Raw genomic sequence first — 27,941 nt, forward strand, 5'->3', positions numbered from 1 at the left:
AATTAAGATGACCAGAGGTATTCATAATACGTGCAGTTCTGCATTAAGCAAATAGTAATTGGTGCTTGGGCTCTAGAATTTACCCTGATTTCTCCATGGATGATGTAGCCAGTTACTCTCAGAAGTACTTACTACTCACATTCTTACCTGGGCTCAGACATACCAGAAAGTGTCATTTCTAGATTCCTGGCTGATCTGTTGCTCAAGGCAATGTGGAACTCAACAAGGCGTAGGGAAGGAATTTCCCCTGTCAAATTCTGCCTTCCTCTGGAATTCAGAGCATAGTCTCCTACTAAAGTCATTTAAGTCTGTTTCATAAGCAAGTCCCTGAAGTTGCACTCATCACGGGTACTCATGGCATCTTAGACTTCCCTTTCTTCCCATTTTTGTTTCCCTGGCTACGTACTCATCTTACCTGAGGACTGAAATGCCTTAATTTAGCTTAGTTTTTGTATTTGATAGTGAGTATATGCATATCTTTGACTTAAATCCTGTGAAACTGTACAGGAATTGGACTGGTCTAAAGCAATTTCAATGGTTCTTTAAACATGCATAAACTTTTACAATTATTTTCTTTAGTGATGTCACAACTTCTGTTTAAAAAAAAAAAAAACAAACGACTTACTGAAGGAACTGATAGGATTTGAATGAATTATATTGCACTCCTAAAATCTCTTTTGAATTATGTTCAACGTGTGTGTGTGTGTGTACATATATAGAGAAGATCTCATACAGCACAGCATCTTACTCTGAAGCATCTTGCCTTCAGAGTAACTATATTTCTTTTCTGGCTTTCGTCTTTCTGCTGGCCTACAGTGCTTTGCTGTTTCTTCAGTCAGCATATTTACACACCTGCCCTTTTAATTCTTAGCAGCATCTTCTCAAAACAGTCTGTTCCTTTTGTGGCAGTGCAGATGTAGTCGGGTATCTGCATTGTCCAAAGCAAAGCTTGACTGCTGTAACCCTGCGTCCAGGACTATTGGAGCTGCTCTTGCTTCACCCACATAGATGCTGTCAAGGACACAACCTTAGATGATAAACAAAAGGAGACTTGCACAGAACCGTGGCTTATTAACCTCCAAAGCAGAGAGAGTGATAGAAACAAAAGGACTTATTGAAAGCAAGGGAAAAACAAGTGTTACGTTGCTTTTCTTACAAGATGTACTACGCAGTGTTGCAGTTACCTTCTCCCCATGTGAATTTTTAAGCCAGGTGCTGTTTTGTGTTACCAGGAAACAAGTCTATCTTAATGGTGACCCTTGATAGCTCCTGGGTTCTTTGTACCCCAAGGGGCATCTATCTGACAAACAGCAGCTGCTCAAACTCGCTATTGAAATCACAGATTACATGTATTTCAGTGAGTAGTCATCCCGGTTGTTCTGCATGCTCCCGAAAGTTGCTCTACTCTGCTGATTGTCAGCATAGTGCTGAGGAATAGGAAGTATCTTCTTGGTGTTCTTATTTGCTTTTAGGATAAAGTCTTTATCTACCTCTTGCTCACCTCAAAGCAATGCTATCAAAATGAAGGAACAGCTTGGCTGTATGTTAATGGAGTTTCCAATTAGCCTTAGCCTCCTGATCCAAGGATCTTAGACAAACTAAGAGCAGCATTTAATGAATTTTGACAGAAAGATCTTTCTCAGGCTAGACAGAGCCTGTGGCAGTGTCTTGAACTCTCTAGTCTACTGGACACTGAACTGTAGTAAAAAGCTAATTTTTCTTTTTGTCAGTGCTGAACCGGTGACCCAGTAGAGCAGTCAAGGAGATACTGCAGCTCTTCCATTGTATAGAAATAAAACTTAGGTCATAGCCACTTCACAGTCTTAAAAAATCATCCTTCCCTGCCCCCCGATGGATAGGGAGTCTTAAATTCACATTCCATCAGGCTTGAGTTTGATGGGGTTTTCAAGAAACCTTGTAAAACTCTGATTAATAAAAGCAATTGTTTGGAGTTTTTTATGGGTATTAGTGGTGACTAAAAAGCTCCAAAGAAGATAAAGACTTGTGTGGGTTATCTGATTTAAAATACCCTTGCTCAACAGTTTAAGTATGTGACTTGCTGGCAGTCCATCTTATAGATCCTTTCTGTTCTTACTAGAAGTACTACATTTAGGAGTGCAGTTAATTTAAAATTAATAGCTGTCTGTGCTTAACACACAGCTCCTAACTTCTAACAGGGCATAAACAACGAGTAGCAGTTAAACTAGAAGAAACTGTGATAAATATAAACTGAATGGTACGTGGATGGGTAGAGTCTGCCAAAGATGATGGGTGAATCTTCAGGGTACAGTTTCATCCTTCACTTATCATAATCTAGGTGTATGGTGTTGCTGAAAGAGCCACTCTCTGCTGTTTATTCCTGCCTCCGTCTTTGCTTTTTGCATCAGATCACGAGTTTATCCCGTTAAAACAGTTTCATTTTGATAGGGTGTTTTTTCAGCTGAATCAGCAGGTTTGTCTTGGCTGACTGCAGCAACTTGATCAACAGAGCCAGTACAAGGAAGGTGCTGGAGAAGATGTATGGTGTATCCTAGAAGTAATAATCAACTGTTGGACTGCCTGACCATGCATCTGTGGTATATTTCTGTACTTAACACAAATCTGGAGGGAACAATCTGTTCACCTACTTCTGAACTGTGGCATTTCTGCATGGCCAGTTTGAGAGGGCAGAGATCAGTGCAGTAGTTACCAGCCAGCTGCCTGGCCTTCCTGTCTGCTGTGAGTCACCACCCACAAGTGAGGCAGCAGAAGGGAAGAAATGCCCTTGTGGAGCAGTGGACGAGGCCAAGCCTGTAGTGAGTTGTCAGTTTTTGCTCTGCAGCGTGTGAGGTGTGCTTGAATACGTTCTGATTTGCCAGCAATGCACATGGGTAATAGCTAACAGCAGTGAGCGATGACAGCTCTCTGACTCGCCTTGTTTTACAAAATCCTGCAGTGTGTGGATGTCAAGGTTCTGATTTCACATTATTTTTTAGTTATACTGGTGTTGTTCCTACGTGAACGCTTTGAAATTTCGGCTGAAGCCAGGCTTTTATCACTTAATCTTAAATCCACTGGCACTAGTTTCATGGGTGTGTATTTGCAGAAATTGGTCTGTGCAAGTGACAATGTTCAAACTAGATCATTGCCCACTGAGTAGAGTGGAAGAGCAACATGGATGGAGAACTCTTGGAGCTAGTCACCCAGCTCAGATAGGAAATTCCAGGAGTTGTAATAATTCACCAAAAAAATGTTGTCTGACCTCTTCAGAAGGCCTCTTTCCCTCATTTCATGAGGGAGGAACAGCAACAATTGTAATTAATTATGCTAATTATTGTAACTCAGTGAAGCCATCACTCTGACATGTTTTTTCCTAAGCAGTGTGAATCGATCCTGTCTGCAGTGTACAAACTCTGATAGTTTATTTCCTTTGTGTCTCTCTGTATGTCACCAGTAAAGAATTGATGTGCATTTTCAGCCTTGCAGAAGGAAAGATTTAACTGACAGTCCTCTGTGTCCTGTGAGAGGTGCAGAACCTTTCCTTGTTTTGCCTGTTGTAAGGGTTTGCATGTTAGTGTGGACAAAGTCTTTGTGAGTTGGGTGGTGATTTCTGAGATGATTAATTCTGAGCACATCTGGGTAGTACAGCCAGATGTACATTGGATCCCCTAGAGAGATTTGTATTTCTGTTAGCATGTGTACGCTAGGTTAAGGACAAAAATATACTCTGATTTTTGTTTTTGGGGGGAGTGGGGCGATATGGGTGAAACGTAAGGATAGCTTGATGGCTGTAGGTTTAGTTGTCTTCCTGATATTTTGGCCTGACCCTAAGAAAAGCATTGAATCCGTTGGTTTTCCCATTTAAAAAACAAAACAAAACCCTAATTCCTTATACTTTGCTGCTCGGAGTTCTAGAAGTTCATTGGTGCTATGGAAGTACAAAACACTATGCTGTTGTTTTGTGAAGGGATATTTTTTATTTTTGTATAGGAAAAAGGAGGTCCCAACCCGTGATTATTGTGTTGCAATACCTACTGTAGTACAACTTGGCAAGATAACAAAACCAGTGCAGAACTTGCATGGCAATAATGCTTTTGAGAAAAACTATTTTAAAATGCCATGCTGATGAATCAATCTCTTTAAGTCTCTTGCGTTTTGTTTGGTAGGGTTTTTTTCCCTCAACAAAAAACAGTGGTGCAGACCAGGTACTCATGTCCAAGTCTGTCCTTTAATGATATGAGTGTACTGAATGGCAGATGGGAACGTTGATGATTCACTGAATATATTTATGTATATATGTAAACACTACCTCACCAGAAAACAGCTTACCAAGAGGGATATTGTAACTTAAAATTTGTTTTCAGTGAAGCCCATTCTGTAGCATAAACATAGTGAGCTCTTGCTGTGACAAGACAGATGGGAGAGCCCTCTGCGATGCCTGCCTAATCACCTGAAACGTGCCTTTCTGCTTCTCTTGGGCTTTGTGCTTTCTGAGCACAGCCCTTCTTGTCATGGCTAATAGCAGCATATAAGGACTAATAATCTACTGTCAGGTCAGCCACTGTTTACCTGTGATGTAATGTATTTTTTCTGATTCATGAGTCCTCACCTATGTCTGGCCACTTCTGCTGGCAGAGATGAGAATGTTCTTTGATATGAAAAGCTGCTGGGTCCTTGATGGCCCCTTCCTGCTGTAAATCTTAGACTGTTTCCAGTGGCTCCAAGGCAGCCCAGAGAGAAGTTGGCATTGGCCACCTCAAATACTCTGCTATGCAATCTGAATAATTAAAAAAATGCCACTTTTAATCTCTTGAGCTTTTACTCTTACCTGCTTCTCTGCAATCATGATAGCTATAAATCATGTTTTGCATAATTTCATTCCTCATTTTTATTTTTGGTACTTGACTCCAGGAAGTGTGGCTTAAAAAAAAATAGTTAAAATACCAAGAACCAAATGTTCAGTAAAATCTGTCCTTCTGACAATATTGTTAAACAATTGAATGTGCTTTGTTTTTGCCTTCAAATGCCCAGTCTTGCGGGGCTGTGCTATTCAAGCAGTAAAGGAACAGCAGAATAGGATATTAATAAAAGTTTTACAAGCCAAGTGTGTTCCACTCAAACCTGTAGGAAAGGAAGTGCGGATGGGAGGTGGGTAGCACTTGTGTGAGTGAGACTTGCAAGTTGACAAAAGTTGATTGCAAGTTAGCAATTTAAAAATGTGTCACTGTAATTATTGCCTGTTTTATTTCCTTATCTCCGCCTTTTGGAAGATAAACTCAACACCCTCTGATTGTGCTTGTAGAAATGATTACAGCTAATAAGGTTAGTAAATTAGAGTTTTGAAATAATGAGATCACAGGGAATAAAAATGGAACTCATTTTGTCCTTTACCTTCAAGGGCAGACTCTGACCAGTTTTCTAAAGAAGCTACGGAGCCTGGGTTAGTCATAGCAGTTCAGCTGTTTGAGCAGTGATTCATTGATACAAGTTCTTGGTATTAAGTTGTGGTGTTGGTAATGAAAAATTGACAGCTGAAATTACAGAAGGACAGAGATGGAAAGGGCCTGGTCCTGCAAGAGAGCAGCAATCTACAGCTATGCTGCCTGAGATGTAACTTGTTCACCAGTGATTTGGTTACTCAACAGTCTAGGTGGATTCACAAGCCATTCACAGGAATCAGATTTCTAAACAGAATGTAGACAGAAGTTTCCTTCAATGCAGGATAAATCCTCTTAATGCTGTAGCAGGGTTGACACAGGGCACAGGATCTCTGCTATAGTTCTGTATTGGACTTCTGTTAAAGCGAGGTACATAATTCATGCTCAGCAGAGGCAGTCGAGACCATGACTCATTTGTGCCGCTCTGAAATATTAAAACTTCCAGGCCACTTCAGTTACAAGCCTGGCAGGACGTACAACCTGATACAGTGAAATATTTACCTGTGTTATCCAGGCAATGGCAAAGAATCCAATCATTGCAAAGAATGCTACTTGTGATTATGGATGTCATTTAAATTGTTTCTTTAATTATTTTTTACTATCTAGGAGTAGAAGGAACAACAGTTGAGTGGGCATTCTGCTTACTAAAGTATGTTGGAGGCGCATGAAAGCTTTGTACCTTTTCTTTAAGAATGTAAGTCTTTAAAGTATTTGTGCATGTGTGAGCAACTGCTACTCTGAAGGGGGGTGGAAAGTAAGAGGAACTGGATGAATTTATACTTCTGTAATAGCAAAGATTAAAGATGAATTCTAAAAATTTCAAAAGGATCTTGAGGTATTTGAGTTTCTGGGGGAGAGGGAGATGTTAACAGTGCATTTAATAAATACACTCAAATACACAAATACACTCAAATAGCATATGTTAAGTAATGAAACTACTGATTAAAGACTAATTTAACTGTACTTGGTGATCAAATCTAATGTAATAGAATTAGTACTTCTGAATTGCTAAAACTAGAATCTTGTTCATTAGCGTCCTTTTTAATCTAGCTTGTAGCAATAGCTGGAATTTTATATGCTCCTGTGCTTGTTTGTGTTGTGTTTTTGTAATGGGCAATCCAATAGCATTCCATCACAAATTCAAAATTTGATTTTTTTGGATTTATGTAGGTAGCTCTGTTGAACTTTGTTTGCAGACAACAGATGTACTTAGGAGTAGACTTAGTCTGGAACTGAACGCATGCAAATGGTTCTATATGTGAAACTGTAGACCGGACTGAAAAATCTGAGTATTTCAGCTTGTGTTTCCCTGCATAATTAAGTCACTGACTAGTAAGATCAGATTATATAAAAGTCGCCTTTGGTGTATATATAATACCTAGGTTCACATGAACTGTTTTTAATCAGTAATTCATATTGTTTATCTTGCATAATGAAAGGAAATAAATGAACCTACATTTGTGTAGAAGACCTTTGTAGAATCCCTGCAGGATTTTTATAACAGTTCAACTGAAATTCAGTGTGAACCAGATCAGCTGTTACAGGCTTGGTAGGATCCCAGCAACATAGCTCACAGGATGAAGAGCTCTGTGACCAAGGGCACGGAGACCTAGAAAGAAACAGTTAATTAAGTAGAGATTCTACTGAAAAGCAGTGGTAATAGTTGAAAAACATAGGGTTTCAACTGAAATAGCAAATATGTAGGCTTTTCTGTGGCACTCAGTGCTTTCCTATCAGAACAGAATATTAATCCATTGTATTTTCTAAGGATATTTCATTTGTCATCTGTTTTTAAAGATAGTGACCAGAGACAGCATGAGGTTTTGGCAGCTGCTGATCTCTGGACTACGGGATTGCAAGACTCAAGTTGCAAGTCAGTGTTTTTATCTCTTTATTTTGGTCATGAAGTCAAGTAGTGGTGTTTTCTAAGGCCTCTGGTAAATACTGGTGTAAGAATGACTGCTTCTGAGTGTGGTGGTTAAAGTAGCGATTTGCAAATCTTCCTGACTTCCGGCAATGGTTTAGGCTTCTCCAGAGTGTATTATGTAGTGTATTTGAGCAATCATACATAAATACTTGATTATTTTTTTTTTCCTACAATCTGTTGCCGTCATTCTTCAAATTCACGAGTGGATTTCTAGTCAATTGTGTCTTTATCCTGCTGCTACCTTGCACCTTTTCATCCATCTCTTCAAGACACAGCCCATAGCTTCTAACAGGTCATCCTGTACAACGGTGTTTGCTCCCAGTCCTTCCAAATATACCTGGTGATTCTTTTTTGTCATATCCTTAAGTTATCTTTGCAAAAGTTCTGATAGTTAGGAATTTATGTTGGAGAAGGAAGAGCAGAGGAAGCTGTGAATGTGTGTGGTGGCGTCACCCGTGCTGCGTTACAGTGAGCAACAGCCTCTGCTTGACCAGGTTGAGTTAGGGCTGCTTACCTGGAAAACTGAATGGCCAGGAGCAAGTGTTAAGGTGGTTGGCAGTATAATGAATAGTAGAGATGCAAGTGCATTTCTTCACGTGGAATGTGAGTCTTTCTGGTATAGATTGGGACACGCATACCTTATGCTTGCTTGCAGTCCTGGCTTCTGCCTCTGCCATCTATCAGAGTGGAGCCAAGGGAATGTTTTTGTGGCCTCATATAATGACTGCTGTTGGTTTGGTTTGTTTTTTGTTTTTTGGGGGGAGGGGGGTGGGGTGTTTGGGTTTTGTTTGTTTCTGGTTTTGTTTTTTAATGTGTACCCTATCCTTAGGGGAGAGATGATCAATATCTAAGGTATGTAACAACTCCTATACTACCTCCACTTGGAGACAGAAGTTACCACAATAAGAGTGTGTGTTGTAGGGAGTGGAATGTGCAATACGATTTGCAATACTCCAAATTACCAGCCTCCACCTCAGTTTGAGACAGCAGTAACTGATGTGGGACTAGAAGGTGTGAAGCTTCCGCTTCCACTCCTCCCTGCCTTCAGGAAAAGAAACAGTTTATGGCAAGGCATGGTAGATCCTCCTGCAGATTCCCATGTCCAAGACATTACTCTAGCTAGGGTTGCTCCCTACTAGGCTGAGATCACCTAGCTGGTGATCTCAGGCACCAAGATAGTCTGGAATTAAATCACCCCATCGTATGTCCTGTTTCTTCACCACTCAAGCTTGAGAATCCTTACTAACAAGCTGAAACAAATCCAGTACAATTTGTTCAACTGCTGGATTTTATTTTTGTGTTTATCTTTAGTAGCTTTGCTCTAATAAGGGTCTAACTCCAGTCATCATTAAGTATTAACAACAGAAAAGAGGATGCTGGGCTGGTTTTAGGAGGCAAGAACATTAAATAGTAGGTTAAATACCCAAGTCTACACTCTGTATCTAGTTATTTCTCCAGCATATTACTGGTTTGATCCTTGCAGTTTGCCAATCAAGACACATTTTATGACAAGATAAGTTAGTTTTTTTTATATTCTTGCTCTGACTGGAACTTCCTGCTTCTCTGTAAATTTTTGGCCTAAAAGGTTTGAATTGATGTCTTTTCTTTAGGCAGATGCTGCCATTTAGAAATGTTATCTAAAAGACATGCAATTAAATCTTGACCTCAATTAAGTCAGTACAAAGTTCTCCCAGCTCAGTGTGATAAGCAGTTATGGTTCTATGATACTGAATTTGCTGTGATATATCATTTTACCACTCAGCATTAACAGAAGGCCCATCTTGTTTGATATTTTTTTTCAGAACCTCAACAAATTAGCCTGTTTCCTCTTCTGCTCCCCCCCAAATATCTAATTATAGTAGCTTTCACTGCTGTCTGACAGTCTTGACAATTATTAGTGGAAGCAAGCAGAAAGACCTGAGTTATACCAATAACCAGACTTCATTTACCAATCTCACAACTTCATTTAGCTACCATTTTTTACCCCTCGAAGCTGGGGATGCATCCTTGTCTGAACAATGTGGTGAGTGTCCTGGGGCGAGTATGCCGCAGGTATTATGTCCTACTCAAATATGCTGTCAGACCAGGTTGTGCTCTTCTGCTTCCTCCTGCTCTGGGCTCTTTTGGCTCCGGCTTCCATTCAAACCCTCGAGGCTGTAGAGTGCCAACAGGTGAAAGCTGGGACCTTGGCAAAACTGTTGCATTTGAGACAGTGTGAGGCAGTCAGCGTAAAACACTGGTAGGTTGCATCAGCCACAGCCTCGGCCAAGTGGGACCAACAAGGGTGTATGTGTCCAAAGGAGCTCAGTGAAACTGGGACTCTTGAGGGCAGCGTATTCATATACAGGGAAAAATGCATTATAGTTTAGCAGATGTTTGAAAGGGTTTTTTTCTTTTCCCCTTGCATTGCTTCTGTGTAGTAAAGGGAGTTTCTGTTGTGCTTTTATGTTCTTTAATAATTTTTTCCTAAAGGCATAGTAGATTAATATATCTAAGCAAAAGTAGCATTACGGTTATGTCTTGATCATTTTGAAACCTTAGTTTTGTTTCCCTCTGCCTTTTTGTTATGAGACTTAGGCTGAGCAAATCAAGCTATGTAATGCCTCGTGGTCTGGCTGGATTCATCCACGCCATTAGGATTGCTTTTCTTAGCCACAGTTAACAATGGTTGTAATGGCTTTTATAACATTTTATTAAGTTGAAATGCATCAATAGCGCTAATGATAAACAATTGTGGTATTTTAGGAAGAACAATTTCCAGCACTTACTGTACATGCCAACCTGCGGACCTTCTGGGCAGCACTTGACCCTATGGCATGAAAAGACAGAGTATTTGTCCCTTACAAACATGTTTGTGCTGTGACACAGTTAAGGAAACTGGTCTTGGGTGTCTGTAATAAGAAGTGTATAAAAGCATTACTTTCATCTATCTAGATTAAATTCCTCATCGATTGATTGTTTAAGTCTTTGCTACAGGCTAGTATAAATCAGGATAAAGTGGCCTGGCTTGGATTTGCAGTGGGGAGGATGGGAAGGGGCCTTCTTGTTGATGCCAGCCATATGACATGGCAGTTGTAATGCAGCCTCCTCCCTTCCTGATGCACACTGGGACTGTCCCTGGCTTAGGATGATAAACTTAATGTGAAACTGCAGCTAAAATGCATAAGGGTTTTGTGGAAATCAACCTCCTACATCTTTAACTCTGGAGAGGGGAAAAAAAAAAAAAAAAAAAAAATCCACAAAACAGGCTACTTTTTAATGCCTAACAAATAGTATTATCTAACTAAATTAATGATTACTGATTAACAAATGCCAACAGTAGCTTTAACTGAACTTTTCCAGAGGAAATTGTTAATTGCTGTTAACAACGGGATTAATTGCAGTTAACAATGGACAACAGTATTCTACTACATTCAGGAGAAAGACAGCAATAGTGTTTTTCAGCCATGAAACAAGCAAGTCGTGAGACTGCAGAGGATGTGGGTGAACATGTAGCTTAAATGCAAATTATGGTGCGACTTCTCCTTTTGGATTTCCCAGTGTTGCGCTATTTCTTCAGTGAGCTTCAGCTTGTGTAAAAACGGCATAACTAGCTTGCAGCATGGACATGCTCATCATCAACTTCTTTCGGTAACCAAGTTAAACACAGTCTTGAGGAAGCGAAGCAAAAGAGTTGCAAAACTGTGTATGGCGTTGTAAGACACGGGGTTTGTATGCTGGGTTAAATGGTGCTAAATTGGGGAAGATGAAGCATTTTTTTAATAGACCTTGTTCCTGATCCAATTTCAGTGATGGTATTTATTTTATAATACCTACATCCTAGAAATGCTCAGTGGACCTTGGATCAGACTGGATTAGTTTGTCCCTAGTTCTTCAGTCAGCCCAAATGGGATGGATCTTTGCACTTTGCACAGTGCTGTTTGAAGTTACTGGAATTCAGCACATGGACAAATAGGCTCCCCCACAAAGGCAGCTGTCGTTGTTACATTGGACTCTACTTTCTTTTTCAACTAGAAAAAACACCACTTTTCTGAAACATCAATATTAATTTTAGCTTGTAATGATATAGAATCTAACAAACATAAGAAGGATAAAGTGGTCTGAATACCTCTTTATTTTATAACAAGCTATTCACTAGCTTTTTAAGCGTGAGAATCATCTTAATAACACGGATAAGTATTTATTTAGTTCTCTTGTATTTGCAGTTTGATCTACAAACATTGACTGGATGTTGATAAGAGTTTACCAAAACCCAGTTCATTCAGTCTGGTAAACGTTGACTTGAAATGAACTTGAATGGGTTTGAAGAAAATAGGAACTTCATCTGATGGCTGACCTCACAGCATGTGATCTTTATGATCAGGACCATGCAGTGTAGTGCTTAATTTGCCAGTACAGATGGAGAAAAATGTTAGAGATTAATTCAGTGCAGCCAAGATCCCATTTTTACGACATTATTTTTTTTTATTAGGTAATCACAAAACAGTGCCACAGCTAGAAAATATTAGGAGTCCCATCTGCCTAAAGACAGGTTGGCTTCATCTTTGTGTTTGTACCATGCTTCCATATGCAAATTTAATGGGCTTATAAAAAATTTGTGAAGTGCAAGCTTATATATAAACAGCATATCATCATTGCCTGAAGTAATATGATTCTGTAGATATGATTGAACGAAATCAATTTGTCATGGATAAAAGATTTCATAACCAAGCTAACACAAAGGTTAAAGATTCAATATGTAGTTGGAGTAACTCTAGAGTTCCTTTATTTCAAAAAAAAACCAAAACAAAACAACAACAACAAAAAAAAAAAAAAAAACAAACAAGCCCCAGACAAACCAAACCCAAACCCTCCGCTCAAACTTACCTTGGTGACAGTGGTGTCAATGGGTGAAAAACACCCATGTAACTGAGATGAGAACCCAGCTTTGTTGTGCTCTACTTAAGCCATCCATTGATTGACACACACACAGTATGGCAGAAACACATTGCATTGCAGTAACAAATGAAAGTGTTGCTCGCTGGCCATCTGGTTGCATTGTGGTGTATCTGTTATCCATCTTTAATAAGGGGTCTCTGCCACAGTCTTCAGTTTAGTTTTAATGAGAAATTAAACCCCTCAAAACATCTGAATTATTCAGCTCACAGTTACAGGCATTGGTATGGGAAAATTTAGTATGGTATGAAATGGCATTTTAATAGCAGGAACGACAGTTTCTTTCCTGTTGGGAGATGTATATATTAGGTTATCGCAATGTTGAGAGCCACATCAAAATGTGTATTTTGTTGAAACAAACAAAAAGTCACAAATCTGAGACTCGAGGATTGTCCCTCTATGGGTAATACAATGTTCTTGCTTATCTTACACCCTTACAAAAATTGTAGCCAGAAAAGGAAACTTCAAGTTAACTTCTGCATCTTTAAGGAGATTGAAATATCTTTTGAGGGTTTAGCTGTTTAAGACCTAATGTTTTTCTGAAAGCTAACCTCTCTGTTTTTGAAAGTGATACTGATTTGGACAACTATGAAATACATTACAAATAATCTTACTGGATCTGCATATGAGCTACAGAACACATAGCTGCAACAAGAGGGCTTTTATTCCTGACATGCTAGACCAAAAGCAACCAGAGAAAATATAAAGATGATGTATCTATTTTATGTAAAACAGATTGAGATGGAAAATCCAAGAGTGGCGTTGTTGTAAAGGCTAACAGGCTCTCCCTAAGTGGAAAATTATGAAATCTGCATATAGCTGGTGGAAGAAAGCGAGAGATGGTTACATCTGCCTCACCTTCTGCTAGTCTTGACTAACTGGGATATTGTTCAAATGTGACGTAAAGGTCATGAACAAAGATGAGTGTGCTGTTCTTATCCAGCTCCAAACTTCCTTGATCTGGTCTTGTTATGCTGTAGAAAGAGTAAGTACCCTCAGACGTGAATCTACCCAGATTCTTTTGGGAGATCAGGATAGCCTTGACTGAAGCGTCATATGGCTTGGTCCTCCTCTGTAACTTACAGAGTCTCTTTAGATTCTTTGTCGTAAAAGTAGTACATATACTGGTTATCACACTGCTTTTGTGCTACAAAGGAAATAAATGTGTCCAAAAATAGTTAAAAACAAACCCTTGACAAATCATAAATAACAGAGTACTTCTAAATTTTAGAACGTAATCTCCACCTGAAAAAGGTTACGGACTATCACTTTATGTGTGTCCGTACCCAGCAAATCTATTTTGACACTGCCTGGGCCTCAGAAAACCATTGGAAAACACATGATAATTAAGAATTAGCTATCAAATGGGACAAAAATACATTCCCATATAGAGCACCAAACTAAGTTGGCCAATTAAATTGTGCAGCAGTAACCCAACAGATGAGCTTAACCTGAAGTGCAGAGCAGGGAGAGTGCAGTGCCTGAGACTTCTCGCCGTATATAGACCCATTTTGCAGCAGGACTTACAAGACGGAGTGATAGGACCGTAGCCAGACCCAGCATTAGATAGGAGTGGTCTTCTTTCTTCCCCAGTAGCACACTTGATAATGTGTACTTGTACTGATTAGTATATGGCCTCCTTGGCTATGGCTCAGCTTGCTCTCCCCAGAAGCTGTGTGTCAAATTTTAATTTTTACTTTATGTTGGACAGAATTTCAAGCGCTACACTGGAGTGGAATGGGAGGGGATGTTTCCTCACTGGAGCCAGAGTTTGTTCTTCTGTCCGTGTCTAACTATATAAAATTCCCTAGACCAAAATTACAAATGCAATAATACCTGGTTATGAAATGTTTACTTGGTCTCATTTAGGCTTACAAAAACTTTGGAATTAAATATTAACTCAAAGAACTAAGTAACAATCCAACTTGCATAATATTTAATGATTCCTGATTTAAAAAAAAAAAAAAAAAAAAAAAAAAAAACCACACACCAAAAAAAACCCAGCAGAACAGATTTGGGGGTCAAACAACATGACACTACTACTTCAATACTGTTTTAATTTACTCAGAAGAAATACTTTTTGTTTATTTAGTCTCTCTTACCCTAGCAATAACTCTTTGGTTTCTTTGGATTATTTAGTTGTGTGTTTATGTAGATTGTTTAAAAGCAGGAAATCTTCTTTGCCACCTTCTCCCAGGAAAAAATGGCCTTAAAACAACTCAAGGACATAATTTGGCATCCTGCAGTCTTGCTAGAACTAACACTGCCTGAGGTCTGATGTCAACTCAAGCTAGTAGAGGGGGGGAATAAAAAGTGTGCATTTATCATGAGCCTGAAATTTTTTGGTCACGCTTGTGACACATTGTCTCTCAGGCCTATAATTTTTTAATATGAAAAAAACTTAGGCTGTCATCCAAGAGCTTGAAATATTAGAGAAAATGAGCAAAAATGACAACTCTGTATGCCAAGAACCATAGGGACTGGCAAGGCTGATCTTGGTGAGGGGTACTGCGGGTGGGATCTGGCACGGGGTGGGGGCAAGGGAAGGGAGCTTGTTAATGGGCTGAGCCCTGTGTCAGGTCAGTTAAAGCCTTTTTACATTAACACTCGTTACATTTCTGTATTTAAGTCAATACCACAACTTACTTCCATTTTAACAGCTCCTTCATGTTACCCTGAAGTCGAAAGGTCAAATAGCATGGTAATATTTATTTCCAGGAGAAAAATCAGAAAAGGAAAAGGGCCTGGGTTTTGCATTTGCATGTGTGATAAATGGATGTGAGTTGTCAAAAGGAACTCATGTATCTAAAAGATTACTGATGGTAGAGCTTTTAAAAAGTGTGGTCTACTGTTGGATGAGTAAGAGGAAGGATGTTAGAACAGCTTGCCACTGAAGATCAAGGGACTTTAACAAGCATGTTTCCTCCATTTCTCCTGAGGGTACAGCTGGTAGAGATGGAGTGACTGATACTGTCCTTTAAATTTAAGAATTTACTTGGAGATTGGAGGTGATTTTTGCCTCTCATACAGAGGATGTAATGGAAGGTACTGTTACAGAGTATTTTGGAAGGTTTAACTGTTATTATGAAAGGGAATTAAATGTTTAATGTTCTGAAGGCAGCAACCTCCACACCAGGGTAGCTGACACTTTGTAAAGCAGCTCAGAATTAGAGGTTTAAATTTAATTATATCTTTTGGGTTTTTTTTAAAGGTCCCACAACTTCCTGCCTTGGTTTTATTTTTTTTTCCTTAACTTAAAAGTAAACAAAGTTTTTTCCTTTTCCAGGCCATTTTCCTTTTCCCTTCTTTCTTTATTGCAGCCTATAGAAAACATAGTTGTTCTTCTTGGTGCTTCTTTAAACTTTTATTTTTCCAAATCCAATACTAACTACTTAATTCACCTGAGATGCTTTCTGGATTTATGCTCCCTTGAGTATATGCCCTATTTCATGTTATGCATCTTCCAGCAGTCTGTGCTCTATACACACTGCCATTTTTGTTGTTCCTTGTGGCAGTTTTGTCTACTTTGATCACTTTTGTCATGCCTTTTTTTTTATTTGTAATAAAATTTTATACAATTTCCCAAGTAGCAGGTTGCTCTTTCTGAGATGTTAGAAACAGTAGTTGTTTTCTGCTCTGTAGAATTTCAGAGGTTTCTCAGGCTATTTTCTTGTCTTTGTTCTCTGTATGCCAGGCCTTTATGATTTTTAAAGGCAATTTTGGTTTTGGTGTTGTCAGCACACAAGTGCATCCTCCTAACCTTTTTTTCTCTGACCATATGGCATCTGTGACTTCAGTTTGCAACAAGGAAAGCGAGCAGGGAAAAAACTGATGGAATCTGGTCGGGAAAAATGAGCAGCTTTTTATTTCCCAGTCTTTGACCCAGACAGAGGTTCCAAAGCATTCCAAAACTTGCCGTTTCTGAACTCCAGAAACAAATCTGTTAGTTGGTTCAGTGTTTACAGCTTTGAACCTGGATTTCATTATGGTTCTCGAGGCCTCAGTGACTCGCGGACTACTTGCATGTCTGCAGCGCATTACCTCCTTGCAGCTACGCTTGCAGGCAGCTCTAATGCTACGGCAAAGTCGGAATGCAAATATGTGCCATTGAATGGTAGCGTATGAGAATGACAGTGGCTAATCACTTCTTGAAGTACACCCACAGACAAAAAACACTATCTTCAAAAGCCTCTTGAGGAGTTTATGACTAAAACCTGACTTGAGTCTTGTAGCCAGATAGAGTGATCAAATCCAGCCTGTGTGAATTAAGAATCTTCCAGACTGTGCAGCTCCCTTGCAGTAACCTATATGCTATTCAGGATAACTTTTACAAGTAACTGGATGTAATAGATGTGTTTGTTTATTACTGTGTAACATTCCTACCTCAGTAATAACATGTTTTTCCATCTTACAGGCAGGAATAAATCTAACCTTCTTTTTCTGTGTTTTTGGTCTGTAGGTTTTTTTGGAGGTGAGTGGGAGACAACTCCAATATTTAATTACCTGCTCCAGCAATCCTTAACATCGGTTAATCACCTAATATTACCAATGTTAGTATCTGTATCTACCAGTTAATAAGCATATTAAAATCTATTTTTACAATGATAAGTAGTGACATCCCTGTCAGTATTTCCGTGAAGCTGAAAAGACATAGTTACAGGGAGCTATTAAGTCAAAAAAATACATAAACGTTAGAGAAATGGTTAAAAAGACCACAAATTGAGAGTTGCTTATATTAATCTTTTGGGTTTTTTTGCATTTATAATAGTAAAATGACAAGCAGTATGTAATGAAAGCTTGTGAAGCTCAGAGATTATGAGGAATTGCTTCCAGAAATCAGAAGTAAAAAAATAAAATAAAATCAAAACCAAAAAACAGTTGTGAAACTGCTGAGCTTCAGTGTTAACAGTTATTGACCAAATGAAAAAAAGATTTCGACTGCTTAGTTGTTTCCTTCTTTTTGTTTGCAGTAATGGCACGCATATAAACCTACATGTTACTTTATACAAGAAAGGATTCTTCAGAGGCTCAGACTGGATGACAGACAGCAGGCTTCTCAAGATCCGTAAGGGGTATTTCGTTGCGCACACTTCCTAGGACTTGGGTTGTCCATGTGAAGGCCAAGAAATGAGGAATAGGGGTGGGTCTTTGCTACTAGCTCATTCAGCAAAATGCTAAACCACAGTTTCCTAAGCTCTAAGGCAGTCAGTCTGACAAAGAATGCTTTGTGCGCCTGCTTCCCCATGTGCAATTCCTTTCTGTGATATAAATTGCCTGATTCATTAGTTGTCTAACAATTTCTGCAATCCCTCGTTTTGATGCATGAGAATATTATCCCAAATTTTATAGTGTGAATAAAATTATTAAGAGATACCAGACTTTATAAAAATTATAATTAATGGTTTTTTATATTACTCCAAGATGAAACAAGCCTTAGTTTTGCTGTCAGGATGTAAAAATTAAAATGTAAGTTTAATTACGGCCTAAAAATGGTCCTTTTTCTATCTGAGGATTTTGGAGCAAAGTTTTGCTGAGAATAAGTTCAAGTATATCAACAGGGTTGTTTGCATGAGAGATTAAAAACAAAACAAAACAAAACAACAACAACAACAAAAAAACACAAACCAAAACCCAGGTCTTACTGAAGCTGGTAACGCTTCAGAGCAGCTCAGGCTGATTCCACAATGATTACTGAGTGCAAGTGTCAGATTTAACCCAGTAATAAAAATAACGTAGAAGAACACCCTGACTTGGAAACACTTATGCAAGATGTGTCCTTTTTGTGAAGAAGGTCAACAGTTTTGTTGTGTTTTGTTTTGCTGAAATAGAACACCATGGCATTATTTGGTTGGTTTTGTTTTTAAGTTCTCAAATGAAATTTATCTGCAATAACAACTTTGTTTTCTTCCTGGAATGGAGGCTGGGATTTAATTTTGTTGATGGTACAGTCATCTCTGAAGACTCATTGTCTAGGAAACAGTGGACTAGCTTTATGTGTGGCATGGTTTGTATGTGAAAGTGATATGTTTTTCAGTCTAAGTATTACAATTTGAATATTTGTTTTTTTAGTACAAAAGACCTAGCATGTCTCCTTCTTATGGTGCAGTTGTTTTTTTCATCTGCTTCTATTCCTTGAGAACCTGGATCGACATAAAATCACTTGCAGGAGCCATTCTGCTCAGTGTAGGTATCGTAATAGTTGAACTGAGCCACAGACACTGGGCTGTGTCAGTCCAGAGAGGGCTGAAGGATGGCTGACGGTACTCTTCCAAGGCCTCTACAGGGGTTACAGAGAAGACAGGAGCAGGGTTGTGTCCGACGGGCACAGTGAACAGACAAGCGGCAACAGTCCTGTATTGCCACAAGGGATGATACAGTTACACAAACAGCAAAAATGCCTCACCCTGGAGTGGTTTCGTGGGGGTGCAGGTTGTCTGGAGGGGGCTGTGAACTCTTCCCTTCACCTCATCTGCTTCTGGGCCTGCCCAGAGGCTGAGCAGGGCTCGCGCCCAGTCTTGCTGCAGCACGATCGCAGATCTCTGCCGGGGTTTTCTGGAAGTGGAAAACGGTGTTTGCAGCTGCAGGAGAGGGATGAAAGAGAGAATTAATAAGTTGATGTGTAGAAAGCACGTGCAAGGGACTTATGCCTACGGGGACAAACCGTGTTTATTGCTGTCCTGGGCAGGAGCGTATCTCTGGCGGTGCTGAGGGGGGACCTGTGACTTCACCCATTTACCCAACTTTAACTAAAAGAGCTGCGAAGGGGAATTAAACCAGACGGTCGCCGAAGGGTCCGGCCAGACCGTGCTGCTCTCCAGCTGTCCCGGCCTCGTGTCCCCCCCCCCCGCGGGCTTCGGGACGGGAGCAGAATCTCTGGGGGGCCGCCTCAGTGACAGCCCCAGTTTCTGTCCCCTCCGCGGAGCGGGAAGCAGCCCGGGGGCCGGCTCGGCAGGCGCTGCCGGGGGCGGGAGGAGCCGCCAGCCGGGCTGCGGGGCCCGCTCCGCTCCGCGCTGCCGAGCGTATGTGTGTGACTGTATGTGTGTGTGTGCGGGGGCGGGGGACGCAGCCGCCCGCGCTCTCCGGCGGGGGGCGGCGCTCGTTGCAGCGCCAGCCCCGCTTTCTCGGCAGCGAGACGGGCGGTCACGGCGGACACGCAGCCGGCGGGGGCGGGAAGCGCGGCCCCAGCGGCCGGCATGAACCCCAGGCGGCCCGCGGCGGGGACGGAGGCGGCGGCGGTGGTGCCGAGGTACGGACCCTGCGCGGGCCGGGCCCCCGCCCCCAACAGGTGCAGGGTCCTCCCCCCGCCCGCGGCACCCGCCTGTCCTTGCGGGGCCGGGGATCGGCGAGGTCCTGCCCGCGGAGTGCCGAGCCGAGCAGGCGGGGAGGGGAAGGGTAAGGGAAGAGAGGGTAAGGGAAGGGAGGGCAAGGGAAGGGGTGTCGGGCCCAGCCCGGCCGCCGGCGCGGGAGAACCGAGGTGAACCCGCGGTCTGCGCCTGCCCGCCCGGCCCGGCGCTCCCGCCTCCCCGCCCGCCGGCCCCCGCGCTCACGCCGCCCGCCCCCCTCTCTCCGCAGGGAGCCGCAGGGCGAGTAGCGCTACCGCGGCCGGGCCAGCCACCTCCGGGTCCATGAGCCGCCGCCAGCCGCCGCCGCCGCCAGCCGGGACTGCCGCCGCCACCGCCGGGCCCAGCTCCCCTAGCCCCGCCGCCGCTTCCGCCGCCGCTCCGCCGTTCTGCCGGAGGTGAGTCCCGCGGCCGGGCCCGCCGCCGCCCGCTCCCCTCAGCGTCGCCCGCGGGCCCCGGCTCCTGTCAGCTGCTCCGGGGCCGGGGGAGAAGCCGCCGGCAGCCGCGTTAGCGCCCCGCGACCTTTTTTTTTTATTGGGGGGCGGAGGGGGGGGGGGGAAGAAGATGGAGGCCGGCTGGGACCGCGCGCGTGTTCCCCTGAGGGGACCTGTGGGCAGGGGTCCCCCGGAGCCCGCTGAGGAGAAGGGAGGGGAGGCGGCACCGACCGGAGGGTCGCGTCGCTTCCTTCGTGCCCCCCCCCCCCCTGGAGCGGGGGTAGCTTCCTTCCCCGGTGACTAACGGCGGAGGCAGGAGCGGGCTGGGTCTGGGGCCGGCAGGCGAGCGGAGCGGGCACCCCGGCCCCAAGCCGCGCCTGGCCCGGCTGGGGAAGCGCTACCTCTGCCTTGTTTTTCCTCTCTCCGTAGGACGGTCCCGCGCCCTCCGCTGTGAAGAGAATGGCCGTGACTCTAGAGCAGGCCCAGCGGGTGGGCTATACCTGCCTGAAAGCACTCCTCAGGTTCGCTTTTATGGTCGCCAATAACCTGGTTGCTATTCCGTCCTACGTCTTGTATTTAATTATGCTGCAGCCTCTCCGAATGTTGGATAGTAAAAGCTTCTGGTATATCGAAGGAGTATTATTTAAGTGGCTTTTAGCTATGGTGGCTTCCTGGGGCTGGTGGGCAGGATACACAGGTAAGAACGTCTTCATTAATTTAAAACGTGCAAGTATAAAGATGTAAATAAGTGTTAAAACACAGATGTTTTAGTATGGGGATGTGTAGGGGAATGTGTAAATATAGTGGGTATGTGGGATGTTTTTCTTCTACAGGTGCTTTGTATTTCTGGATTGAGATGCTGAGTGTATTAAAACATTTTATTAAATCGTAGGTACAAACTTATTATGCGTTAAGTAAGAGTTTCTCAATCAATATTTTGTCTTAGTATAAGCGGAAATGCAATTTTTTCCCAAGTATCTTCATCACTTTGTTTTAGCATTACATAAAAAAGGTACATCTCCTCAAAAGAGAGTTGATTTGTACTTTACCTGTAGCTGATAGAGCCAAACTTTTCTTTATTAAGTCTATGCATCTCTAAATCATCTCCACTTAAAACTGTCAGGACACAAGGCTATGAAGTTTGACACGAAGCTCATGTCAGAAGAGTAGGTCTTCTATTCCCTGCAACAGCGACTGTCTTTGCTGCTGCTTCAGAATGGAGGGAAACAGAGGGAACCTCTCATACAAATAGTGATACGCACTGTTTCTCAACTGTATGGCTCTTCATTTATTGTTAGCACAGCTAATTACAGAATCTGTAGGGTTTTTCCCCTCTGCATGCTTGCTTTGCAGTTATTATTGAACTTTTGCTTGTTGGTATTCATAGGCTCATCAAGGTGATGGACTGAACTGAAATATTAAGGAAGGCACTAGTCTTGTCCTCAGATGCACTGATTTTCATCCTGGCTACTGCACTTTGTGCAAGGAAGCAGCCATCAATTCTTTGTATGTGCTTAGACCTTAGAAAGAGGAGGAAATTAATCTACTGAGTGCAAAATACGAACAGCCCTCCTAAAATTCTTTCCCTCTCTTCTGCCCAGGCTGCATCCGCGGGTCTTGTCCATGTAAACAAGGAAAAAAAGGAATGGCAGCACACAGCTCTGGAGTCTGGTCGGACTCCTGATTAGTCAGAAAGGCAGTGTTGACCCAGATGGAGCGCTGTTTTTGTTAGGCTACAAGAGCTGAAGCCTCTGTGATAATGTGCCTTTCGGTACCTTCTCGTGTGCCTTTCCGAGATGCACAAAGTTTCTGTGGATACTCTAGGTGAGCTTCCAGTTCTTCTTAAGGAGACGGTGGCAGCAGCAAGCTAGATTCTGGTCTTTTGGGCTAGAACTCTCGCAACATTGCACTGCTTCAAAATTGCCTTGCCTGGTACAGCTCAAGCTTTTCCAGATACGCTGTTTTAAAAATCTTTTTATATGTTTGTATTTGCTCATTAAAAGAAGTCCACATAGTATTTGCAGTGGCAGGTATATTTTTAAAAATCTGCTTTATGCCTTAAAGCACAAAGGCCTTCCAGAAGGAAGGAAGGATTCACTTTCAAGGTGTTGCGTGTATTATTAATTGGAAATGGGAAAGTTTATGGGCATAATGGAAATGTTAAAGTCATATAGCATATGACCCCGGGGATTCACTGTGTATATTGAACGTGCTAGTTAAAATTCAAGCCATTTTCCCATGACAATATGGTTGTCGATTTTTGAAAGCAGTTTCCTTGGGATAGTTTTACTGCTGACTGCAGAACTGTGTGGTTTCTTTTGCCTATTGCTTGGAAAGTGGTCTTAGCATGATCTGCATATCCTAGAGTCTTCCCAAAGCATCTTTTGATTGGTGTTGCTGATGTATCTTGACAATTTGAAATCCTTTGTTTTACAGTCTTGAAATGTCTTAGTATGTTTGTTTGAAGTATCATTTACAAACAGCTACACAGAAGTGTTTTCTGGGATGGTGTATGGGTAAGGAGGCCCTTCTTTTCACTTTTCACTATAAAGCATGGCTTTTGTTTTGGGGAGGACTTTAAGCAAACGCTTGTACAAAGTCTCAGTTTAAATATATTTTATTTGATATGAAGACATACTGAAAGCTACAAAATAGCAAGAATAGATAATTTCTTCCTTTCTTCGCCCTCATCAGTGCTCACCACCACATGCAGAACGAACCCGGAAAGTGTGTCTTTTTGGCTTCAACATACGTAGACAGAGTAATTTATATGTCTGTTTCCAGATTGATAGATTTGTAAATTACTGTTGCTAGGTCCCCTCTTTTTATAGGGTACGACTTAACTAATTCAGAACTGAAATACTTAGAGTTGGTGTCTAAGACTTCCAGTGGTGCATCTGAAGGAGACATTGCTCTGGAATTACTCTTTTTTCAATTCCAAAAACTAAGTCAAAGATAGGCTTCGATATGTTTTATCTTTGCAAAAGTAAATACAAGATAGTAGGTACGTATGGGTTCATTGAGAAGATTAAGGATTTTCTTTTCTTTTGAGCAGTTGGTGAGTTGCTTTTCTTGTTTTGTGGGTGTTTTTTTTTGTTTTGTTTTTTTTTTTTTGCTTAAATGAGAGGCTAACCAGCTAAATAAGTTTATTTGTCTTTTAATTGGAGGTAGTGTTCTGTTTCAGTTGTGTTTCAGGTTTTTAATTTGTTTTTCCCCTTCCAAGCTTGGGTCATCTGTTGGGTGAGAAGGGACGTGAACCATTTGTAATTAGGCACTTAAACCCAGCCTGCAAAGTAGATTCAGGACAGACTTTTTTTCCCCCCCCTGTAAGTTTGTATGTAATGTGTGGGAGAGAGCTCAACACCAAATGAAGAAAATATAGTGAGTCCTAGGTTTTCTTTCTGGGCCTTGCTGCTGTTGCGTAATTGTTAGTATATTTTATTGAATAAAGATGGAATAGCTGAGGAAAACTCATGAACTAGGTCTGCCCTTCTCCTCCCCACCCCCGCATAAACCTGTGGTTTTGTGCTAGGATCCTAGAGGATTTGTTACAGAAACTACATGATCTGTGCCTATATCAGCAGCTCTAATCTGTGCTTTTTGATAAACGTAGGTGTTTCTGCTTGCAGATGCACTTGATGTTATGTAAAGAGATAGTGTGTAAGTGGGCAAGCAAAAGAAAGAAAGGAATGGGAAGAGAAATTGTAAAGGTCGCTCTCTTTTCCCTGATCTTTTTCTTCTTAAGATGCAAGTATGAGAGTGAACTTGGATATAATTGGTTGCCTTTGATTTTTTAAAGGGCAGAGTATGATAAATGTCTATGTTGTTCTCTTGAACTCCATAGTGTTTCTTATGAAAAGGAAAACTGAGTGCCTTTTTATGAAGAATGTTCAGAGGGTCTAGTAATCTTATTTTATTTTTATATGCTTTCAGAAAGGCCTTCTTATAACTCTTCTAAGCCTTTTTTTTTTTAAGGCTTTTTGTATAAATGTGTTGCTCTCTTTGTAGGAGCTGTTCAGTTAGGATACTCGGAATCTGCGTATTAGTGTGATTTGAAAGGCACCTTTGAATAACACTTCTAAATATTTTCCTGCATTTGTTGGAAGACGCATTCTAAAAAAAGCAAACTCGAGAGTGCTTGATCCTTTGTTGGCAAGTACCTTTTTTCCCCTATACTATAATTTGTCATTTAATATACAAGTAAACCAGAAGCCACTAAACAGTGCAGTAAATGTAATGGGAGGGAGATGGAACGTATCTGTGGTGGTGAATTTCTGATGACCTCCTTCTCACCTACAAAACTGGTTTTAAAGCAACCATTTTCTAGATTTGAACTTCTTTGGGCAAGTATCTGTTGCAGACTAAAGTTTAATGTCCCTGTAGCTAATCAAACTGCTAAAAATAGGGCTGTTAGAGAAAAGCTTAATTTGCTTAAATGTGCTTAGATGAACTGTTTCGTTGTCTTCTGCTGTCTAAATGCAGAAGTTAGCATTAGCCTATCATAGTGGTGTTGTGGTATTGCGATTAGATGTCTCTATGACAGCACAGTAATTGGTTAGCAATGTAGTCCTGATACTCATGATGCTGATCTTGTGCTTCACTCTGCTCTCTCTGCACAGCTCGGCCCTACTGTAGGGAGCGATGGTGTGTGCTCAGCCTGTACCTCTGGCTGGGGATGGGGAAGAGCTGGTGGAGGATGAGTGTACTCTGTCTGCAGCAACGTCAGCGCTTTTCTGCCTGTCAGAGCACCAGGGGAGAGAAGGGTTGCATGCGGGCAGCAGGGTTGTGTGCACCTTGGGTGGGGGTTTCCTTGAGAGCTGTGCTTGGGAGTATTTCATAGCCCAGCAGTGAGGAAGACAGCTCGACAAAACCTTCTGCTTCAGCCTCTTGCGTACACACAGTCTTGCAGTAACGTATGACAGGTTGGTGGGCTGATGAAAGAAAGAGTAATACACCTCTGTTACTGCACACAAAAAAGTCTTAGTGGTGTAAGTATGCTTACTGGTATAATGATGCAGTGCTTAATAAAAAGTTGACTAATCCTATGGTATTGCCTGGTCCTGTTCTGTGTTAGCCGGGAAGGTGACATTTAACTAGTGTCCATAAGAATATTCTGGTTTTGTCAAGTGAGGAGAATTTCCCTTTCTTCATTCTTTGTTATTCAGCCAAGTAGAGTAAAATTGAGATTTGGATTTTTAGTTGTCCCCCCCGTCCCCCCGCAAGTGATTTAAAATTTATTGGCTAATTTGTACATACGATCAAGTAGAGGCCACTCTATAATTTTTCAGCGGTCATACTGTTTTTTTTTTCTCTAATTCAAAATCTTCTTTGTTTCCATTTCATCAGTCAACAGCCTCAACTCCTCTAGCCTTCTAAGAATGAGAATATTTTTGTCTTCCAGAACTGTAAAAGATACAGGTGGAGTTGCTGTGACAACACTTCTTCGGTGCAGGCAGCGTGCGCTGTCTGTGCTGCTTCTCACGACAAGTCGGCCCTTCTCCTCAGGCAGGAAGTGCAGCAGAAGCTGGAAAACGGCAGATGAGATAAAGTAAATTTTTTTTCTCCAAATAAGGCAGGAGGTGTTATTTCAGGAGATCTATCTACGCCTCTAATCTTGCCATTGTTTTCTACCCTCCTCTGTTCCTACAGTGTGATTTTTTGTTGTTTTAACTGCCAATGTTTCGGTTTCAGGACTGGTCACTGCTGTTAGAACTGGGCAGTGAGGGGCATGGGGGAAACAACTCATGTTTATGAAGTCATGCAGTGTGTGAAACGGAGAAACAAAATTGTTTGTGTTTTCTTTGAATGTGCAAAAACACCTGATGTGACTCAGTAGATTCGGATAGCAACATACCACACAGAAGCTTTTAGTTTATGCTGTGGCTATGTGTTGAGTCTCTAGGTAATCCCCAGCCTAAATGCAGCTTTCTCTGATGTGTATGATTTATGTGTAGCCTATGCTGAGATCAAGCAGGGATCTTTGAATTTATTTTGCTGTTTGTAAGAGTAAGTTTGTGTGTAATTTGTGAGCTGTCTTGATAAGAAAAGGCCAGAGTTGAATGAGTCAGGGACATTGGAGCTGTTTCTACCGTGGCCTCAGAGCAAAGGCTCATTGTGACTTTGCGTAAGAGGAGGTAAGGAGTACAGTGAACTTACTGTCAACTTCTTTGTGTAAGTGATGTGTCTGTTTGTAAAGAGTGCTATACAGTGACCCTTGTCCTGTTTTAATAATATGTAAAATCACACCATCTCTCCTTTTTAGGATATGAGTTACAGGCTTTACCATACTACTTTGTAGTTCATCTAGTGTCAGCAACGTGTCAAAAGCAGTAAAGCTGATCTTTCATTTTCCTGTTGTATCATTTAACTATAAAGGATCATTCCAAAAGATTAGGTATTGAAATTCTCTCTGAATTTTATTTTTAGAAAGCTATTGCTTTCTGCCACAAAACTTAGGAGTAAAAGCACACACTGTTGTTTGGGTGGGTTTTTTTTGCTAGTGATATTTTTGTTGTTTCTTGCTATTTACATCCCTTTGGATTTTTTTGTTTGTTTGTTTTTTAAGAATGGGTTAGCCTCTGCTCCTGTTTCACCTACTCTGGATAATACAAAAACTATTACAAGCATACCAAATCTGTCACATCTGCCTAAGGATAGTAAAGATGAAATTACTGAGGAATACCTGTACAGAAAGGTGTGATTATTTAATTTTAAGTCCAGGAATGGCTGTGGGATGCTTCTGAATTAGCTTATGTTTTAACAGCCAAAGGAGGACAAAATTTTGGGAATTCTGGGTTCTGTTCCTGCTTATGGCTGAGTTTGCTATTTTTAGGATGTGTTTTCATCCTTCCTAGTCTTCTGGGCCTTTGTTTTTAGTGTGTCTATTCACACTAGTCGTCTTACTTCTCCCTTTGTTGCTGGTTGAGTGGCTGAAAGGATATGACTAAGAATACCTGAGAGAGATGTATCTGTTCTCTGTACCTTTTCTTGATGGTAGGCTTTTAGAAACCATGTGAAATAATTACAGGAAGGCTTTTGTCCAGCTCTGATTTGGAGAAGCAAAATCTTAGGGAGTTAAATTCTTTGCAGAGTGTGTGAAGGAGAAAGTTTTTCCACTTCAACAGTGTGATCGTGTCTGTATTAGAACATGTCAGAGATGATGTCTTTATGTCAAAGATGCAATTTCTCTTTCTCATTTAACATAACTGTTCTAAAGCATAGAAATTTTAGAGGTTTTCAAGAAAAGTGGTGAAAAAATGGATGTGTAATGTAGATAAAACCTATTTTCTCTGTCATTTTGTTCTGGAAAATTACTTTTTTAGAACAAAACTCAAGCAGATGAGCAGAATATATCACTTTCCCTTTCTCTGTCGGGTGTGTGTGAGGGACAGAGAAGCCTTGCCAAAGGTTAGTTTGGCAAGGTTTTAAGCCGCTGAAAACAGGATCTTAAAAATGGAAGAGTTGTGCAACCTTAATTAGACAGGATAGTTAGTAAATCCTTTATGGAATATAAGCTTAGTGGTGTAACTTTCCAGTGTGAACTGAGCCAAAATACAGCTCCAAGATATGTAATCTACTTGTGTTTATTACAGCAGACTATGAACTGTAATGCTTAAGATGACATGTCAAATGCAGGATTGCGTAGGCATGTAATTGCACTGCTGTTGCAGTCACCACAGTTGAGATAATGGTCCAGCCGTTTGTATATGCAGTTACTGAAATAAATAAGTTTAATATGTTTGCATTCCTAAAAATGTTCCATGACGCCAGTGAGGGATTCTGCATATGAGGCTGCATTTATTTATTCCCTGCCCCCCGTACCCCCCCCAAGCATTTCAAGCAGGGAGTGTCACTGAAGAAAGCCAGTCCCAGCCTTTCAGATGCATCC

General features: G+C 41.4%; 1 protein-coding gene across 2 annotated transcripts in view; it reads left to right on the top strand.

The window, feature by feature from the left end:
- The first annotated feature begins 19,482 nt into the window (after positions 1–19,482).
- The window catches only part of LPGAT1 (lysophosphatidylglycerol acyltransferase 1), a 67,102-nt gene continuing 58,643 nt past the window's right edge, over positions 19,483–27,941 (top strand). Inside the window, exons 1-3 of one of the 2 annotated variants that reach the window (XM_082481633.1) lie at positions 19,483–19,525; positions 19,852–20,017; positions 20,483–20,750. In XM_082481633.1, coding sequence (XP_082337759.1) covers positions 20,513–20,750 — 238 coding nt within the window. In that variant the 5' untranslated portion in view covers positions 19,483–19,525; positions 19,852–20,017; positions 20,483–20,512. Of the gene's footprint in view, positions 19,526–19,851; positions 20,018–20,482; positions 20,751–21,774; positions 21,878–27,941 lie in introns of those variants that run through there. The other variant, XM_082481634.1, reaches the window with a different exon arrangement.

The sequence above is a fragment of the Vanellus vanellus genome, assembly GCF_965231255.1.
Source record: "Vanellus vanellus genome assembly, chromosome: 3".
In the NCBI taxonomy this organism is placed as follows: domain Eukaryota; kingdom Metazoa; phylum Chordata; class Aves; order Charadriiformes; family Charadriidae; genus Vanellus; species Vanellus vanellus.